The sequence below is a fragment of the Hypanus sabinus genome, chromosome 3 (assembly GCF_030144855.1).
Source record: "Hypanus sabinus isolate sHypSab1 chromosome 3, sHypSab1.hap1, whole genome shotgun sequence".
NCBI classification, from domain to species: Eukaryota; Metazoa; Chordata; class Chondrichthyes; order Myliobatiformes; family Dasyatidae; genus Hypanus; species Hypanus sabinus.
In genome coordinates this window covers 120,613,004-120,633,407 of record NC_082708.1, presented here as the reverse complement: position 1 = coordinate 120,633,407, position 20,404 = coordinate 120,613,004, and the positions used below count along the sequence as shown (strand labels likewise).

The following is a 20,404-nucleotide window of genomic DNA, read 5'->3' as shown; positions in this document are numbered from 1 at the left end:
ATCACAAAGGTGTATACTGATTCCACCAAGGACCTAAGGTGGCCACATGATCATTTTTGCTGCTGTTTTATTTCCTTTCTTAAGAATTTGAAAGTTTTGTCATTGTTTTGTGACTCAATGTGATGATGGCTGTTTTGCAGCTCCTGGTTGTCATTTCTTTGGGAGAACTTTCACAACAAAAGTCAATTTGGCCAATCTAGTTTCTATAAGTTTTAGTCCAAAATGAACCAGACTGATTACGTTCTAACGTGGAATCAGGATTTCCTTTTCAATGTGAGATCATAGCCACATACATCTACAAGGTTTCACCTCCAATGGAGAATAGTAATTTAAAACAGCTCTGTGTTAATCTGCCTCTTTTAAAATTGGCTGGCTAATGAGTGACCCTGAAATTTGCTACGATCATCTCCTACCTAATTTTAGCAGGAAACCAATAAGAGCCCCAGGGGAAATAGAACCAGCACTGAGAAAAGCTCTATTTGCTGTTCTCCTGCTGAGGATTTGCAAGGAATCTGCTAAAGTTTTGACAGGAGACTGGAATCAGTGTTACAGATAAAGCAACTCTGCCAAATCACACAAAAGAATGGTAATTATTTCCAACTACGGGATTCTCTCCATTATCCCATAAGAAAATAAAATTAAATTATTGAACAGCACAGTGTTTAAGCTCAGCCAAATTGAAGTATTACTTGCTGAGGGCTTGAAAGGTGGAAGTATTGATTGACAAAATGGTATGGTAACACAACACCTAAACCGGAATCACTGACAGGCTCTCATATCAGTGCTCAATCTCGCTCCCACATTTGCTGCTGCAGAGTCCTGACTCCCTAGTGCAATTCACAGGTTACAGGAGAGTAGCAGAAAGCATCTTGACACAAAACCAACACTTTACAAGCAAGTTTGTTTAAAACTAACTCAATGTGGCTCTCTTTAAAACGTGGTTGCTTTAAAGAGGTTTTTTTAGATACCATGCTTCTAGAAAGCACAATACATTTATCTTGTTGAGTGCATCTGTACCAGGCCTGCAGAGCATGCTCAGACAGGAGGTGCAGGGGCCACAACTGGCTCAGTTGAATAAGGGGTTAAGGTCATGGATTCGGACACGGAGGGATCTTCAGCCGGAGAGGGTTGAGATGTTTGCACCATACCAACTCCTTCAATATCTCGCTGGGGCTTACCACTGAATATCTGACTTTCTTTATCGAGAGCTGTGTACTGGAAAATAAAAAGGGAAGAAAGAATGAGCAAATTATAAAAATATAGAATGGATCGATGTCCTTAAAATGTTGAATTGTTGGATCACATTAAAACATACGAAATAAAGGAGAGTATCAAAGGAACATCTTCTTTGTGAGTTCTCACGTTTCACCAAACCATGAACAGTGTGCATCTGAAGGGCAATATGTCAAGTTCTATTTGATTTGTTGAAAATTATGGACCTAGTTCAATGCATAGATGATGTATATGTGAAGTACTAACAGGTTGCTTGATTAATGGAGCAGCAATTCAAAACGGTCTAGCTTCAGAGGTGTACATTATTTTAGCCATTCTTCAATAGCACTAAGATTTCTGGGCAAGCTTACACTGCAGTATTGTCACTCCCTGGATGCACAAAGCAGTAATGCTGCTTTGTGTGCAGAAAATCTATGGTAAACTAATAGTACTGCATAGTGGAGACTGGCTGTAAAGCACATATCACTATTGGAATGTAAGGAACTAAAAGCAAAAGGAAGGAAAATAGATTACTCACCAATATGCACCAATCACGAATAAATTCCATCTATCTAATCTTGAGGTAAGGGAGGAGAATTGCAGGAATACAAATCCACTTACAATTTACACTTCTATCTGTTCTTTAAATGGTAGATAATATCTCAGCAGTTAACAAGATGTGAAAACAGCCAAGGGTGGAAATGATACTTTTGGTTGACATGATGTCCCTTCCTGCTCTGTCAGCACCATAGGGATACTCTTTAGAGCCATTACTTTCAATTCTCATTAGTTACTAGAGATATCAATTTGAGGGCATATTTGCCACTGGGATGAAACATCCTCAATAATGATAACACAACTTGCCTTTCAATTGTGTTTTTGTGTACAGAAAATGGATATTGATCTGAATGGAAAAGTTGAATAGTTGTTAAGGTATGAGAAAAATATTTTCAGTAAACTTTTGTAAGCATCTATTTATCATGGAAAAGAATTATACAGCACTTCATAAGATGAAGATGCCCCATACTAATTGATAACCCATTGGTTTAATATGTTATTTGAATGATAAATATTACTAGTCATCTGCCTGGAGGTAAGATAATTGAGACCCATGGAAAGTAGAGCAAAGTTTAATTTGCAAATTAAGAAGTTGACCCTCTTTTAGTCTCTCATATTCCACACACCATTTATATTAGTTGTAATCTGAGAATAAAAAGAGGCTTGTTTGGAATTTGAATGGAAGTTTAAATAACTAAAGCTCCGCAGAATTGTATGTATTTGTCCACCAAGTTCAGGGTTAAATTGTTATGGCAGGTATTCAGAGTTACTCACTAATTACCTAATAATTGAGGATGTCAATTGTAATTTTACAATACTAGTGGAAATTACTCACCAACGTACACAATCAAAAATACATACTGTCTTTACAATCGTGGTTTAGGGGAGGAGAAGCATTGGACCTCATATCCATTCTTACCAACTTACTTTTCTATCAGCATTTTACATGGTAAAAAATCTCAGAGCACTTAAGAAGTCCATAAAATAGTTAGGAATGGGAAATATTCTTTAGGGAGCATAAACCATGTGATATCCCTCTGGCATTACCAATACCACATGGAGACTCCATTGTTTTTAAACACTTTGTAAAGTAATGCTTCCAAAATTCTATATATTTTGACAGAAATTTAGTAACTTTCTCTTGATACACTAATGAAATGCTTTGGCATCCCAAGATTATTATTAGTGCCAATAAATTTATTTGACTTCTTAGACACTAGTTCCCAGGGATGTGATACAAATTCTCTAACAATATAGGAACCAAGGAACATGGTTGTGAGATTTCATACCACTGTTTTCAATGACATTATAGTGAAGACCTTATCAGGGCAATAACTGAAAATGGTCTGGATCAATACACTAGCTGAAAAGCAACTTTGCAATACAATAATCAGCTATACTTCATGTTTCTGCAATACTGTGATGTCTCTTTCCTCATCATAAAAACACCTACTTCATAAATTTAAATGGTTTTGATATCTCATTCATTTTATTATAATGTTATAGTATTTGAAATTGATAATAAATTGGCACAAACCAATGGGTTAAATAGTCAGGGATAGAGATTGTCAGGATTTTTATGGTTACTGAGTTGACTGTCAGGGTTCTGTGTTCAAAGGTGTGCTGAAACACAGGCATCAAATACAGAAAATGTACCATGGCAAAGTATGAGGTTTAAATATCCTAAGCCGAAAAGACAGAGAAAGCTTTGATGAACGTTCTTTCAACAGAACAGCCATTGCATGAAGCCAATAACCACTTGGAAGAACACAAGACCAGAAACTGGACCCATTGTCACCCGTTTCCTAAGCTCAGATTGTGTACAAAAGTGATTTAACCCTGGTGAGATCACAGTACTGGCCACTTGCAATTGAAATTGCACTTCTCTGAAAAGTGGACGTGGTGCTTCTTACATAATTCCCCTGAATGTGTTCAACATCTTCCCAGAGACATCTGTGCATCTAGTTCATTCACAATAAAATCTGCACTTTCTGGTTGCTATTGGACCTCAGTGAAGGGGGTCTTCATTCTGACACTGACAACATGCATAGTGCATTTGCCAGTCTAGGTAACAATGTTCAGTATAGTATATTTGAAACTTTGTCACTGGTTCTCCATTCATGATTACAGCTTTTATATATTATGTACATTGGGAATACATCCTGTGATCTCCTTCTCATTGATCAGCCCACAGCATGCAGTGGCTTGGGGCAACACACAGCACAGGACTCAATCACGGCAGATAGGATGGGGGTGCTAGTGCTTACACATACAGGAAATTGTCCACAATCCACCCTCCACGTTCATGTTTGCTTGAGCTTCCTGGCTGCCTCTAATACAGTTGTGTTGTAGCTGCCATGGGGAAGCTCCTCTCCAGGTCTGACACCCTTTCCGGTAAGAGAAAGATGTGGGATTGGGTGGTTTTCATGTAGTTCATACTGGGAACTAAACACGAGCTCACAACATGCTGCAGGCAAACCACCACAGCAATATTTGGCCAATTTTGTGATTTTTTTTGCCATATTAATGTTTCATGAAGCACATTTACCACACCATAAAGGGTGAAATCCTGTTTCTTGGTATTCTCAAAAAATGTCTTTTACATCATTCCTACTAGGAATAATACAAGGTAGTTTTATTCAATACTCTGCTTAGTTGAGCTAAGCATAGTGTTTGCAATACATAAAGGAAGGAAGGACTCAGTGAGGCTGATTCTGGTGCTCTGCAGATGTCAATGTCTTCCTTAAGCATAAAAGATTAATCTAAAATCCAATGACTCATGCACAGCCAAAATAAAGTGATTATTTTTCATGGTCATTCTATGCATTGCTGTATTTGGAATTATTTTTGCCCCAGGGTAAGAAAAGATAAATTGCCATTCCATGATTATATATTGAAAGCCCCGTGAAAATTCTTTCTATCTCTGTCACACACAAAAAGTTGGAAGAACTCAAAAGGTCAGGCCTCATTCATGGAAATAAACAAACATTTGACATTTTGGGCCAAGACCCTTCTGGAAAGGAAGGGGGAAGCCACCAAAATAAAAAAGCAGGGGGAAGAGAAGGACGATAGCTATAAGATGGTAGGTAAAGCCACAGTAGGTCAGAAAGGTAAAGGGCTGAAGATGAAGGAATCTGATAGGAGAGGAGAGTGGACCATTGGAGAAAGGGAAGAAGGTAGGACACCAAGGGGAGATGATAGACAGGCGCGAAGAGGTAATATGCCAGAGTGAGGAATAAAAGAAGGAAAATCTTTTTATCGGAAGGAGAAATACCTATTCTTGCTATCAGTTTGGAGGCTACCCCAATGTAATATAAGATGTTGCTCCTCCACCCTCAGGGTGGCCTGATCGTGGTACAAGAGGAGGTAACAGACCAACATGTTGGGACAAGAGTGGGAATTGGATTAAAATGCTTGGCCACAGGGAAGTTACGCTTTAGGCAGATGGAGCAGAGTTGCTCTATGAAGAAGTCCCCAATTTAAGACAGGTCTCACCAATCAACCGCATCGAGGGCACCTGATGCAATAGGCGACCCCAAGGACTGTTTGGAACCCTGAATGAAAGTGAGGGAGGAGGTAAATGGGCAAATGTAGCAGTTTGGCCGCTTGTAGGGATAAGTTCCAGTAGGGAGTTTAGTCGCGAGGGACAAATGGACAAGGAAGTGATCCTTACGGATGGTGTAGTGTTGGGGTGGGGGTGGGATGGGGAGAGGTAAAGATGTGTTTGGAGATGGCAGTAGTTGTGGAAAATGATGTGTTGGACATGGAGACTCGTGGGTGGTAGGTAAAGACAGGAGGAACTATCACTGTTAAGTGGCAGGAAGTTGGGTATAGTCAAGATTGCCTTAGGGCAATCGGTAAGTTTATAAAATAATTTGGTAAACTTTTTATCTCCGGAGATGGAGACAGCGAGATCCTGACTATATCTCTTCTCACCCTGTCTCCTGTAAAAATGTTATTCCCTTTTCTCAGTTCCTTTATCTCTGCAGCATCTGTTCCCAGGATGAAGCTTTCCTTTCCAGGACATCAGAGATATCCTCCTTCCTCAAAGAGCGGGGCTTCCTTTCCTCTGCCTTTGATGCTGAGGCTCTGCATCCAACACCTAACTTTCTGCAACATCTGTCATCTCCAGAGGGATCCTACCACCAAACTTGTCTTTATTTCCCTCTCTCTCTCCACTTTCTATAGGGATCACTCCCTTTGTGATCCCCTTTTTCTATTCATCCCTCCCCACTACTCTCCCTCCCAGCACTTATTCCTGCAAGCTGAAGGAGTGCTACATCAGCCCATTCACCTCCTCCCTCAGCTCCATTCAGGGCCCTAAACAGTCCTTTCAGTCGAGGCAACACTTCACCTGCAAAGCTGCTGGGGTCGCCTATTGTATCCGGTCTCCCAAAGTGACCTCCTCTACATTCGTGAGACCAGTAGTATAATGAGAGACTGTTTCATTGAGCACTTCCGCTCCATCCGCCTGAAGTGGAACTTCACCATGGTCAAACATTTTAATTCCAATTCCCATTCCTGTTCCAACATGTTGGTCCATGGCCTCCTCTTGTGCCAAGATGAGACCACTCTCAGTGTGGAGGAGCAGCACCTTATATTCCATCTGGGTAGCCTCCAACCTGATGGCATGAATATAGATTTCTCCTTCCAGTAAAAAAACTTTTCCTTCCCACTCCACTCTACTTCTATTTCCCACTCTGGCCTCCTACTTCTTTGCACTTACCCATCACCTCCCCGTGAATCCCCTCCTCCTTCCCTTTCTCCGTTGCTATCAGATTCTTTTCTCTCCAGCCATTTCCTTTCCCACCCACCTGACTTCAGCCATCACCTTCCAGCTATCCTCTTCCCTCCTCTCACCTTTTTATTCTGGTGTCTTGTCCCATCCTTCCCAGTTCTGAAGAAGGGTCTTGGTCTGAAATGTCGACTCCCGACTGTTTGTTCATTTTGTGTGTGTTGCTTTGGGTTTCCAGCACTTGCAGAATTTCTTGTGTCTACCTTTGTAACCTTACTATAACAATTGAACATTTAATTTAACACACTAGATTACAGCTTTTCATTTCAGTTGTGCTAATATTGTGCCAAAGGTATATATTTTTATACTGAATAGGCTTTCTTCCTTAGTTATGGGAATCTGAATTTAAGAACAAATTACCATTTTCATAGTAGTGATATTATATGGACCATATCTTCGGAATTTGCCTTGTTAGGGGGTTATCAGATACTTCTTGAATGTTTACATTTAAAGACCTGACCTCATTATTTTGAGCTGATAAAAATGGTTTTTTATGACCTAGGAAACTCTGATTGAACCCTGCAGAACTGAAGGGTTAAAAGCATTGCAATGAATATCTTAATATGGATTGCCATAATATACTCTCAATCACCCAGTCCTGACACCCAGATTGGTTGATTCCTAAATAATGCACACCTCCTTGCACAATGTTGCTCTTTAGCATATCATCAAAAACAGAAATACAGAAGAGTTCATCTGCTTTGTCAAAACAGTCACCAGCTATGTTTGGCTGGATTAAGGATCATGCAGAGCAGGTAGGAGTAATTCAAAACAATTCTTTTTCTCCTCTGTCTCGATTTTGAAATTGTTTTTAAGAGGAAGAAGCAGTGAAGAGTGCAGCAAAAATGTCAGCAGAGCTGATGCCCGTTAGTTCATGCCATTGCCTTGGACCAGTCAGAGAGGAGCAATGCAGGTGTGGGTCAGAGAAATGAGGGAACAAGCACAAGGATAGATAGCAACCAGTCACATTTCAGACACATCCATATTTATACAGCTAAAAGAAAACACACTACAAACGTGGCTGCAAAAGCATTTTCCAATCAGTTTGATGATCCCACTATGAATGTTTTAAAATTTACAACCTGCTGGGTACAGATTCCAATTTCGACACTTTGATCAAAATATAAAACGTTACTGTTCCATTGTAGATATCTGATATAGAGAGTTCTGACAACTCCTATATTTTGTAATGCTGACATGCCAATTGTTTGCATAGATGTGTCAAAGGATTATTTACATTTGCAGGCTCTTGTACGTTGTTTAAAACATTTAAAGTGAAATAAGATGAAATAGCCCTTCTCCAAATCTCTGTCATAGGGCTGCATAACAGAACAATCATTGCAGCTCATATCTTATTGTAGCATGCAAAATACTTGGCTCCCAAGAACTGTGCTTGAATAGGGGTGGATAGAAGACTATTGCCTTTACTAGCTAATTCAGATATCTCTGTAATTAAAAAAAAACACTTAGCTTATCCTGGAGAACCAAGCATTCACATGAACATAATACATAATGCAAAGCACTGTAATAATCAGGCTAAATGAATCATTTCTGAAAAAAAAATACAGATTTAGTGGAAAGCAAAGAATTTTCAGCAAAGCTTTTGACATAGCATTTCTTCCAATTCAGCCTTGCTAACACCAGGTGGCACTCAAAGATCATTCTGCCTACTTAAAATAGTTTCAGGTTGTCTTCCTTTGTTGGAAGTTCTTGGTTCCTTCCATTATTTCTGGAGAATTATTAATTCCAGTGTTTATTTTAAAACCAATTCTTGTCCACGTGCAGCTGTTAATATATTTTGGCCTTTCAAATCAAGACTTCATGTGAGATTTATTGTGTGGTAGATTTTTCTGCAGTTCCTGTCAAATATTCAGAAATCCAGAAATTTTTGAGCCTCGAGTAAGTCTGAGGTGAACTTAATCCAGCATGAGCAACAGAAAAGAAAGGTATGTGCTCTCCCATATACGACACCATCAGCCTGAATCCACACCATGAAAAGTTCTGCCTTGTGAGCTGAGAAAGTTTAGAAAAGAGCTGTGAAGCATAAGGCGAGAGACCATGCAAATATGGACCCGCTGAAACTTAGTGAATGATCCCCCTGTTAGGGCACTGCGTTCTATACCATGATGCTGTTCCAGGTTTATCCAGTGTCTCAGTGTGAGGATTGGAGCTCACCCTCTCCCTCTTATACTTCAAACTGTCAAAGAAAATGAAGAATACAAAAAAAAACACATCAAGTTCATTTTCATAAAGAAATGTTGGTTAGAACTCCAAACACATCTATGACTAAGTAATCTCCAGCCACTGAAGTGGAGAGTATGCTTTAAGTCCAGCGCTGTACAAAAATCTAAGTTCAGAGCAATTTAAGCTAAGCATAACTCTGCTGTGTAAGGATGATTCTACAGTATCCCAATCACTGAATCATCCTTACACAACAGAGCTATACTTAGTTCAAGTTGTTAACCTGCCATAAACTCTAAGATGTTGCATTAACCACCTAGCGATGATAATCCAAGAAGCCATGGCCTGCCTTTTGTTTAGTTGGGTCACCTAATTAAGCTCATCCCTTTGCAAAGTGGTGTATCCTACTTCTAAGAAGGAAAACCCGATACTGTGATTACTTACATACTCTTCCTTCTGCAGCCGACAATAGTATGGAGAAAAATGTTTTTGACTGTCTATGCATCAAGCAAGATACAGAACTAGCTTTTATATTTTAGGGGAATCAAATGGACAAATCTCAAGAACTTAAATTTTTATGTGTTTTCTCCACTCCTGATGGTCGAGATGTTTCCTAAGACAATGGCAATTTCTTGCTACTCAGTCAAATAATGTTCTAATTATTTGTACAAGGAGATATCCTAATTTACTACAGTTCTCTTTTATCACAAAGTACCACATCCCATGCCCACTCTCCATCCTCCCAACAACTCATTCCCTCTTGTCCCTCCTTGCTCAGGCATACATTACTTTTGTCTAGAATGGGTTCCAGATTCACTATTAAATGGAGCCAGATGCAACCCCCACCTGAAACTCCCTGAACAGAACCACTGGCCCACCACACAGGGCAAATTCACAGGAAACATTAACTCCTGCAATCTCCTCAATTCTCTACTGTAACCTCTGAGGAAATCCTGACTCTCGGGGGCTTCTACCAAAATTAGGGGCTGAAATTAGAAAAACAACATCCCCCGCACCTCCTCTCCTCTGTGAGATTTTCAGCTCAGGCACAGTTCCTGGCACCAAGCCCACAATCAAGAAGGAAAACAATGAACAGTGGGGGTGGGGGGGGGGGGGGGTGGAAGATTTCCCTTAACATCTGCCTGCAGTCCTGACACTGACCACCTGATCAGTAGATATACTTGGAGGGCTCCAGCAGTCAATGTAAGTGGAGATCTTGGTTAACTGTTGTCATCAGGGTACTGGACCACAGCGGAAAAATGGCCTCCACCAGCATCCCTCCCTCTATTACCACAGTCAGTGATATAACTGGAACACCCAGCTAGCTGCCGCTCTTCACGATGTAGGAGGTGTGGAGTAAGTAGAGTAGAAAGTGATGCAGTGAATAATATGTGCAGGCAAATCCTCACCCTGCCCTCCCAGTACAGAGAAACACAGGAGATGGGCAATTAGTGTCAGATCTGGCTTGAGTGGCAGCTAGGAAAGACAGGCTATGGGGGAAATAACACTTGTGTTTATAGTTCCTGGCAAAATCAAAGTGTATTTGGAAAGAATAGTGGAAAAAATGACGTGACATGCATAAACTTCATCGCATGTCAAACTGGAATTGAAGAGGAAACCTAATGAAAAAGGCATGTAATATTAATCCTACATTGAAACAAACCATGAACTTAATTATATATTGCACCAATGCCTGGTTTCTGAAGCAAAAATAAATTGGAGCTCGGCTTACCGAACAATAACAATTGACAAATAACACTGATTTTGTGCAGTACAGTTGTTATCTATAATATCATTCAATGAGTCAACTCCATGGATTGCAGAAATTTGTTTCATAGCAGTGGTTTTTAACAACAGTCCCCCTTCCCCATTTGCACTGTCCAAATCAGAATATTCAAAGATGATCCGAACTGCTTGTGGAGCTAGTGACTCTTAAATGGTGCAGTAATAGACAAACCTGCACGTGGCTTCAATGCTAAAAAAGTGGAATTTCATCTCTGATTCCTTCTTGTAATTATTATTCAGTGGAAGCTGCCATTAGTACTTACCTGTAAAAACTAACTGAGGACCGAATCAGCCTTGGATGTGATGGCTTTTGCTTTTGAGCAGTCTACATTATACACAGTGCAGGTGGGAACCATCACTATCACAATGCACAATAGACAGGCAAACATAAATAATTTTATCTGATATTACATCTTCTCATTGCACTATAGTCTCCCTGTACTTCAGAATATTTATATTTCAAGAAACAGAAAAGAAAGATTAGCTTTATTTGTTGCATTAACATTGAAACATAGAGCAAAATGCTCTTTGCATCAAATCAAATCAGTGAAGATTATGCTGGGAAGTCTGCACAGTTGACACGCTTCCAGCACCAACACAGCATGCCCACAATACACTAACTCTAAATGTACGTCTTTGGAATGGAGGGAACCGGAGCACCCAGAGGAAACCCATGTTGTCACAGGGGGAACGTACAAACTCCTTAGACAAGCAGTGGAAATCAAACCCTGATCTTGCAGCCGGTACTGAAAAGCACTGCGCTTACTACTAAACTACCATGCCACCATATAAGGGCCCTTATATGATTGTACGTCTGGTTGATTATAAAAAGCAAGAGCTGGAGCTGAATGGTGGGGTATATTTTGATGAAATATTGGCTTCTTATATCACTTGGGACCTGGGAACAAACCTGATTCAAAGAGAAATGAAAGACACTTCATTGACAAGAACGAGAGAACACTAAAACCGTTTAAATGCTATGCAAGAGCAGGCAAAAATCATCTTGGTGCCAATTCAAATTTATTGTAAATTTATTATCTAAGTACATATATGTGACCACATACAACCCTGAAATTTGTTTTCATACTCAGTATGTTTGCATACTCAGTAAATCAAAGAAACTTTTGTCCTTTTTCTCAGCGGGTAGTAATCAGCGCAGGGCTAATAATAAGAAAGGAGGTGTAAATGGAGCAGCTATTGTTGGAGAGGGGATTTGTTAAAAGTGGTCCGGCTTTGACTTAGAAGCTTAGGTGAAAACAGGCTTGGGTAAGCATAGGTGGAGGTTCTAAGTAAGTAGGTAAGAAAGTTTCTGGTAAGATTTCCTGTTAGTACATAGCTAGTGCATTGAGAATGGATCTGGAGGTAGTACAATGTTCCCTGTGTGAGATGTGGGAAATTTGGGAGACCTCCAGTCTCCCTGATAACTACGTCTGCACGAAGTACATCTTTAGCAACCATGTTTAGGAGCTGAACCTGCAGCTTGACGATCTTCAGTTCATACTGTGGGGAAGGACAGGCAGACAAGCAGAGGGAGTGAGGTGGCTCTGTTGGTAAGAAATGAAATCAAATCCTTAGATAAGGAGGTGATAGATGGGAGCTACAGGGAGGTAGTCACCCCTAAGTTGCAGGAGGTAGCACGTCCCTGGGTGACTGTCAGGAGAGGGAAGGGGGAAGAAGAACAATGCAGTAATGATAGGGGATTCCATAATTAAATGAGCAGATAGCATGTGAAAGAGACACTGTGTGCGTACATCTACTGATGCTTCTGGACACATCATCAGTGATTTTCCTGGAATCATTGGGTATTTTGGGTCTTTCAACATCATACACCCTTCTCCAGGTGACCCAGCCGGGGTTGATCAGACCCCAGCTTGTGTCCAGGTGGCTAACTACACATGACTCCATGGCTCCCCTCTCTTGAGCCACAGCCACCTTGAGGCCCTCTCTGTCACATCGGTGGTACTGCGGATGGCTCTCCTCTTCCTCGCTTCCTCGATGCCAAATTGCTGTAGGCTCTGGCTAATGCTTTGCTAAGATGCTTTGCTGCCTCCCAGGGTCAGGGAAGTCTCGAATCAGGCCCATGGCATTCTAAAGGGGGAAGGCGAACAGATGGAAGTCTGGGTATATATTGGTGCCAACGACATAGGTAGGAAAAAGGAGGAGGCTCTGAAGAGAGAATACAGGGAGTCAGGCAGAAAGCTGAAAAGCAGGACCTCCAGTGTAGTTAACTCTGGATTGCTGCCTATGCCACATGCCAGGGAGGGTAAAAATTGGATGATATGGCAGATTAATGCATAGCTTAAGAATTGTTGCATTGACACACGCACAATGTTGGAGCAACTCAACAGGCCAGGCAGCATCTATGGAAAAGAGTAAGAAGTTGACGTTTCAGCCAAGACCCTTCTTCAGGATGGGAGAAAAAAAATGAGAAGTCAGAGTGCTAACTTCTCATTTTCTTTTTCCAGTCTTGATGAAGAGTCTCCACCCAAAACAACGACTGTTCACTCTTTTCCTTAGGTGCTGCCTGGCCTGCTGAGTTCCTTCAGCATTGTGTGGGAATAGTTGCATTGAACAAGGTTTCAGGTTTCTGGATCATTGGGATCTCTTCTGGGGAAGATATGAGTTGTACAAAAAGAGCAGATTACACATGAACCCAAAGGGGAACAATATTCTTGCAGGCAGGTTTGCGAGAGCTGTTGGCGAGGACTAAAACTAATTTGGCAGCAGGATGGGAACTTAAGTGATAGGGCTGAGGAGCAGGTAGTTGATTTACAAGTAGATGCAGTGTGTAATGAGACAGTGGGGAAGGACAGGCAGGCAAGCAGAGGGAGTGAGGTGGCTCTGTTGGTAAGAAATGAAATCAAATCCTTAGAAGGAAGCAGCATAGGATCAGAAGATGTAGAATCTTTGTGAGTAGAGTTAAAATTGCAAGGGTTAAAAGACCCTAATGGGAATTATATACAGGCCTCCAAATAGTAGCCAGGGATTTAGACTACAAATTAAGGAGAAGGATAATAAATCAGCCATGATGGAATGGTGGAGCAGTCTCAATGGGCTGAATGGCCTAATCCTGTTCCTAGGCTTAATGCTCATATGATGTTATGGAATCAATGGAAGACCACACCCAACAGGATGGACAACCAATGTGCAAAAGGCAGCAAACTGTGCACATACAAAAAATAAATAAATAAATAAATAAATAAGCAACAAGTATAGAGAACATGAGATGAAGAGTCCTTGAGAGTGAGTCCACAGGTTGTGGGAACAGTTCTGTGATGTGGCGAGTGAATTTATCACCTCTGGTTCAGGAGCCTAATAGATGAGGGGTAATAACTGTTCCTGAACATGGAGGTAGGGGTCCTGAGGCTTCTGTACCTTCTTCCTGATGGCAGCAGTGAGAAGAGAGCATGGTCTGGGCAGTGGGGGTCCTTGATGATGGATGCTGCTTTCGTGTGACAATATACTGCAGATGGGCTCAAGGGGAGGACGAGGGTATTGGTGTTTCTATACCAGGCCATAATGCAAATAGTCAATATACTTTCCAGCACACGTCTACATAAGTTTTTTCTTAGATGTCATGCTTACTCTTTGCAAACTTTAAGGAAATAGAGGTGCTGCTGTGCTTTCTTTGTAGCTGTACTTACGTGTTGGGCCTAGGACAGGTCCTCTTGAATGATAATACTGAGGAATTTAAAGTTACTGCCCCTCTCCATCTCTGATCCCTTGATGAGAACTGGCTCATGGACTTCTGGGTTCCTTCTCCTGAAGTCCATAATCAGCTTCCTGGTCTTATTGACATTGAGTGAGAGGTTGTTGTTGTGGCACCACTCAGCTGGATTTTCATTCTCTCTCCTATATGCTGATTGGTCACCAGCCTTGATTCGCCCAGCAACAGCGGTGTCATCAGCAAACTTAAATATGATATTGGAGCTGAGCTTAGACTCACAGTCATAAGTATAAAGAAAGCAAGTAGAGCAGGGGACTAAGCCTTGTGGGGCACCTGTATTGATGGAGATCATGGAGATGTTGCTGTCAATCCAAACTGACTGGGGTTTGCAAGTGAGGAAATCAAGGATCCAATTGCACAAGGAGGTATTGAGGCCAAGGTACTGAAGTGTATTGATTAGTTTTTAAGGGATGATAGTATTGAATGCCAGCTATAGTTGAAAAAGAGCATCCTGATGTATGTATTGTTGCTGTCTTGATGTTCCATTCAATTGATTCGTCAAAAAATTTTCAGACATTGACAAGCTTTTATGTAGACCAGCTGCAGATCTCTAGATCTAGTGATACATCTTGTCCTGACAAAGGGTCTCGGCCCGAAATGTCGACAGCGCTTCTCCCTATAGATGCTGCCTGGCCTGCTGTGTTCTACCAGCATTTTGTGTGTTGTTGATACATCTTGTATAGTTTTGCTCTATAAGGTGGGGATATTTTAAAATTGGAGTGATTGTACCGGGCAGCACCTGAAGGTGGTATCATAAAGAGCAATGAAAAGTTCATGCTGATGGAAAAACAAGCACAACACCACCTTGAAATAGTGACCTGAAGGATGAAAATGATACTAGTCATTTTTAAGACCTAATAATATTGTGGTACAATCACAAAGCAGAACACTTACAGTCTTAAATACAGGACTAGATTAAATTATTGACAACAAGGACGGTGTAAAGAACATATACATATATAAAGCAACACACACCCAAAATGCTGGAGGTCAGGCTGCGTCAGGATAGCATACATATATAAATACATACATATATAAATAATACATATTTGTATATATGTTTGTATAGATATAGATATGTATACAAACCATTCAGTGAAGCAGTGAAGTGAATGAGGAGATGGTTATTTGTTAATGTGCAGTTTCATGGATCACAGGAAACACTTCCAGTGCGGTACAATGATTTGGCTTTAAGCACAGACTAAACTTTTAGAAGTTTATAATTACATTTTTAGGGCCAGTCCAGCACCCCCAGCACCCCCAGGTTTTTGACTTGCTACCTGAGTAAAGGTCATCAGTGGCATGTAGATTTGTAGTCCCTTGGTGAGGATCTAATGCTGTATCATTGAAGCAGATGGATTGCAGGAGGCTGTTTGCTACCCGGCTGAAATCTGACCGGAGATGAATTGATACAGTGCTACTGCAGCAGAAAAGGCAATAAACCATATATCTCTCTGTATTTTTCCTCCATTTATCTTTATCTTTAATCTCAAATCCTTGCATCATCACCCTTTCTAGTTTCACAGTTCACATTTCAGGCAATGTTTTACAATTTTCTCTTATCCTGCTGCATCTAGAAAACAAAAAAAAAGGATTTGTTGCTATTTCTTCATTTTTAAAATTGTGATTCATGGCATCCTTGAAAAAAGGACAATTTTAGGTAATGCTTCTAAGTGGCAATCCTTTATAACAGTATGTCAAGTAAGCAGGTGTGCATTCTGTCTGATCACTACCGTAGCAAATAGCTAATGGATATCACCATGCTACGATTCCATTGCCTTCTTTTTTCAGAACAGTTCTCCTGATCTCCTGTCATATCTTTGGAACACCCACAGAAGAACATCTGTTTATGCCTTTTCTCTTGGGTTTATGGCAATTTCCTACTGATTTTATGAAGTAAGGGATTCAGGAAAACCTTGAATAGATTCTATCCCAGGATTTTATTCACAGAAAAAGATGTGTTATTTGTAAGTGACACTGTAAATATTGGAAGCATTATTTTTCTTCCCCCTCATTTAGATATGTTGATGAATTTCCAGCTTATTATGATATATTAATGCTGGGGGCTGGATGTGACTGCACCCAGTATCTTTTCTGCCGACAGTGTGTGTTTTCTCAGCTTCTTCAAACCTTCACCTACTCTTTGCCTAATGATGAAGCACCAGAAGGCATTCCTGTGACCCAATAGACAAGGCACAAAGTAGGAAATTCATTTTGCATTAAATTATCATTATCACTCATATTCACTGGTAGCTTTCACTTGCATTGTCTTCCTAAGAAATTTTTCAAACGACTTTTCCTCATCTATAAGAGGAAACCAAAGTCCGTCATCCATAGATTATTCTAGTAAATCTGTTCAGTACTCTCTCTCTATGACCTGCAAAACTTTCCTAAAGTAGCAGATTAACTAGAAACTAGAGATAATTTTTGATGATACTTGTGATAAGACAGGATCTATGTAAAGTAAATAAAGAACATTATTGTGAGAAGGGTGAACCAAAACAAGCCGATGAAAAGTGATTGGAAAAAGAAGCAAAGGTAACTTGAAGAAAAACACGTTCTTGCAGAAAGTGGCCATTATCTGAAATTCACTGCCTTAAAGGCTGGTGGTAACAAATATGGCTGTGGCTTTCAAAACATTTCATTAGCTATGTAAAGACAGGAGTAATTTGGGATGGAGTCAGGGAGTGAGATTACATGGCTTGCTCTTACAAAGGAACTTATTCAGCTCAGAGAGCTCCTTGATTTTATAATCGTGATGCCACCTCCAAGCCTAGCTTTTAATGCCAATTCATTATTATCCTTGAGAAGATGGTTCTAAGTTCCCTAATTAAGACACTGAAGGCCTTCTGATGATAAATGGACAGTGACATATTCCCAAGTTGAGCTGGTCTGAGGTACTTGCATGGACCTACTGCCCTTGTACTATATGTAGAGATTGAGTATTTGGCACTCCAGAAGAAATATTGTCAACCTTCTTGCAGTAGATCAGAGATTTCATATTCAGGGTGGTGAACTGGGTGTCAATCAAGTGGTCTAACATGAACTGGGTAGTGCTAGATTCTTGACCAGGAAGCTCCAGGGTGCTCAGGAATATTCTTATACATTTACTTTATGCCTTCATGGAGGACTAACAGAGATCTGGTCTTCAAGTCTCAGAAAAAGCATGTCTGACATTATCCGCGTGTATGAGGAATACCGAGAATCCACATCTGGACCTGAGCTAAACTTATTCTAGCATTGCTGTACAATCCAGTTTTGGGCCGTGTTAAAGAGCTAACAGCAGAAACAACCCAATGGAGCAGAGGGTACATGTGTGCTTATAAACAGGAGCGGCAAAGTGCTTTCCCTTGTTGCAGAACACTGTTCCCTTGTTTGCTCTGTCTTTCATTTGCAATGATTTCATTAGTAGGTTGATCAAAGCATTAAAACTAACCAGAGCAACTGTATTCAAGCACAGTAAATTTCTTAAAAATATTGATATGAGGCCAGTGTTCATTTCAGGCCATTGCCAAGGCAATCTTATAAAAAGACCCTGATGAGTTTGAACGTTTGTGTAAGTCAAGAACTACACTTAAGAATTGTACAGATTTGATTTGGAGTCTCCAATAATTTATGAAAATTGTTGGGCTCTGGGAACTCGAAGGCAGCTCTAGATCACTGTAGGTCAAAAAACCTGCTTTCCAGAGCTACATGCGTGTATCTGACATCACTGCTGTATATGTGCTTTTGGAATCCTCAAGGTTTCAAAGCAGATGGACATATAAATATGTTCCATTTGAAATACAGCTGTTTGTAAGACTGCCAACAAACTCAGCCACATTGACACTAAGAACATAAAACAGTACAGCACAGGAAAAGGCCCTTTGGCCCACAAAGTGGTGCTTAAGTAATTATGCTAATGAACCCAAATCCCTTCTGCCTGCACATGCTCCATAATCCTCCATTTTCTCCACACTGATGAAAGCCTCCATTCGATCGATTTCCACCCGCATCTTAGACAGCGGATTCTAGTTACCCACCATTCTCTCTAATCCGGGCAGCAACCTGGTAAACCTCTTCTACACTCTCGCCTTAGTTCCCATGCTCTTCTTATATTGGGTGACTGGAATTGAATGTGGTACTCCACCTGCCATTTCTATACTCATATCTATATTCTGCTGTATCCTTTGGCAACATTCTACAGCATCCACAATGCTTGCACTTCTAAGCAATGGCATTCCTTTCAAATACAATAAATAATCTCGGTTTGAAGAAGTACAATCCATTTGTAGAATACCTCCCACTCATCTGTAGCTCAAACTGCTCTGTGTAGGTAATCTGAAAGGAGCCTATTCCATCCTAACATACCTAATGGAAAATGTTAGGGATCGGATCAGCGCACCTCACTCTGTTCTACACAGTATCCATTTTCTGCTTATGTCAAGGTCTAAGCAGGAAGGCAATGAGAGAAAGAGAAAGGGAGTGATAGAAGAGAAGAAGGAGGTAAAGGGATAGATAGTGAGTGGGGAAGAAAGAAGTGAGGAGAGGGAGAAGCACGTACAAAAAAATTAATTACATAGAATTTACAGCACAAAACATGACACTCAGTCCCATTTGTTGCTTCTGGTGTTAATAAGAGCTTTTTCACCTTAATTCATCTAAACCTCTTGGTTCTTTGAGAAGACCAGGGCAGAAAAAGGAACGGTAGCAATCAGAGAGAAGAAGGAAGGAGATGAGAATAGAAGAAACAGGATAGATAAGCAGTAGAAAGGAAGGAAACAAGTAAGTAATAGCTAAGAAAGTCTACGGAGAAAGATAGACAAAAAGTACAGGATTGATAAATTTCTTTTCCCAAAAGTAATTTGCTTCCTGTTTCTGTTTTCTGACTGGGCATCTTTTTCTACTGAAGGATAGTTGTTAGCTTATTCTTTTACCCAATGAGTCTTTCTGTATCTATCTGGATCAGGGGTTCCCAGCCTTCTTTATGCCATGGACCTACACCACTGAACAAGGTGTCCGTGGACCCCAAATCGGGAACCCCCGTTCTAAATGTAGTTATTGTGTGAATGACTCAGTGCCTGTAGAGTTTGTTTCCCTCAGTAAATGACTTGTGAGAAATCCCAGGCATGCCCTGAAACTTAATATCCAGGGATGTAAAATAACAGGGGTTTAAAACACTGGTTGATAGGAAAATACAATCAAACTGTTGAAATTCTAGTTGAAGATTTTCCTTTATGGAGATAGATCTTCATTTAGCTTAACTCACCATAATTACACTGACGCCTGCAGTAGTATTGCTCTGCTTTGTTGCTGGATTAAAGTGCTTTTTCAATTTGCCAGTTACTGCTATCTGCATGTCTTGCTCTTGTGCCATATCATCCTGCAGGAAAGAAGTATTTAACAGGTAAAATCTCCCAGCTGCTTCTGCTCTTACGACTGACCCCGGACTGTGGCAGTAAGTTTCTGTGCTCCGATAGAAGTCAGCACAATTTAGGTTAAATTTAACATTTGGTTTGCTGAATACAAAGCATCAACATCCACATGAATAGTGAATCTAATTCTAATGGATGCCATCTTAAACAAGCCCTACACTTCAGCCCTGAACTAGTCTTTATTACACAGATCTTCACAATAAAAGTAATATTATTAAAGTAATTACATCATAAACTTAGTTAATTTTTATTTTTGTAGAACATTTATTGTTTATATATTCAGACAGTGCTGAATAGGCCCTTCCATCCCGTTGAACCACACCACACAGCAATGCCCTGATTTAATCCTAGTCTTAACACAGGACAATTTACAATGACCAATTAACCTACCAGCTGGTACATCTTTGGACTGTGGGAAGAAACTGGAGCACCTGGAGGAAACCCATGTGGTCACAGGGAGAACATACAAACTCCTTACAGACAGAAGTAGATATTGAACCCCAGTCGCTGGTACTGTAAAGCGTTGTGCTAACCATTACCCTGCTGTGCTAATGAGGATTAGCAGACTATTTTATAAAGTATCTCCTGCAATTTTCATCATTATTGAAATTAATGAAAAAGAATCACTGAATTAGGCCCCATTTGGTAAAATGGCGGCAGATGTGAACACTGTGGCCTCTTGGGGGTCAACCAAAGGTGCATTTTTCTTTGTTAAATGTGTTTTATATGATC

At 40.5% G+C, this 20,404-nt stretch overlaps 1 protein-coding gene across 2 annotated transcripts in view; it reads right to left on the bottom strand.

The window, feature by feature from the left end:
* Positions 1-838: 838 nt before the first annotated feature.
* dclk2a (doublecortin-like kinase 2a) overlaps positions 839-20,404 on the bottom strand; it is a 337,808-nt gene continuing 318,242 nt past the window's right edge. For both annotated transcript variants that reach the window (XM_059963368.1, XM_059963367.1), the window contains 2 exons: positions 19,507-19,620; positions 839-1,215 (listed from right to left, as the gene is read on the bottom strand). In XM_059963368.1, the coding sequence (XP_059819351.1) occupies positions 1,036-1,215; positions 19,507-19,620 (294 nt within the window). In that variant the 3' untranslated portion in view covers positions 839-1,035. The remainder of the gene's footprint in view (positions 1,216-19,506; positions 19,621-20,404) is intronic.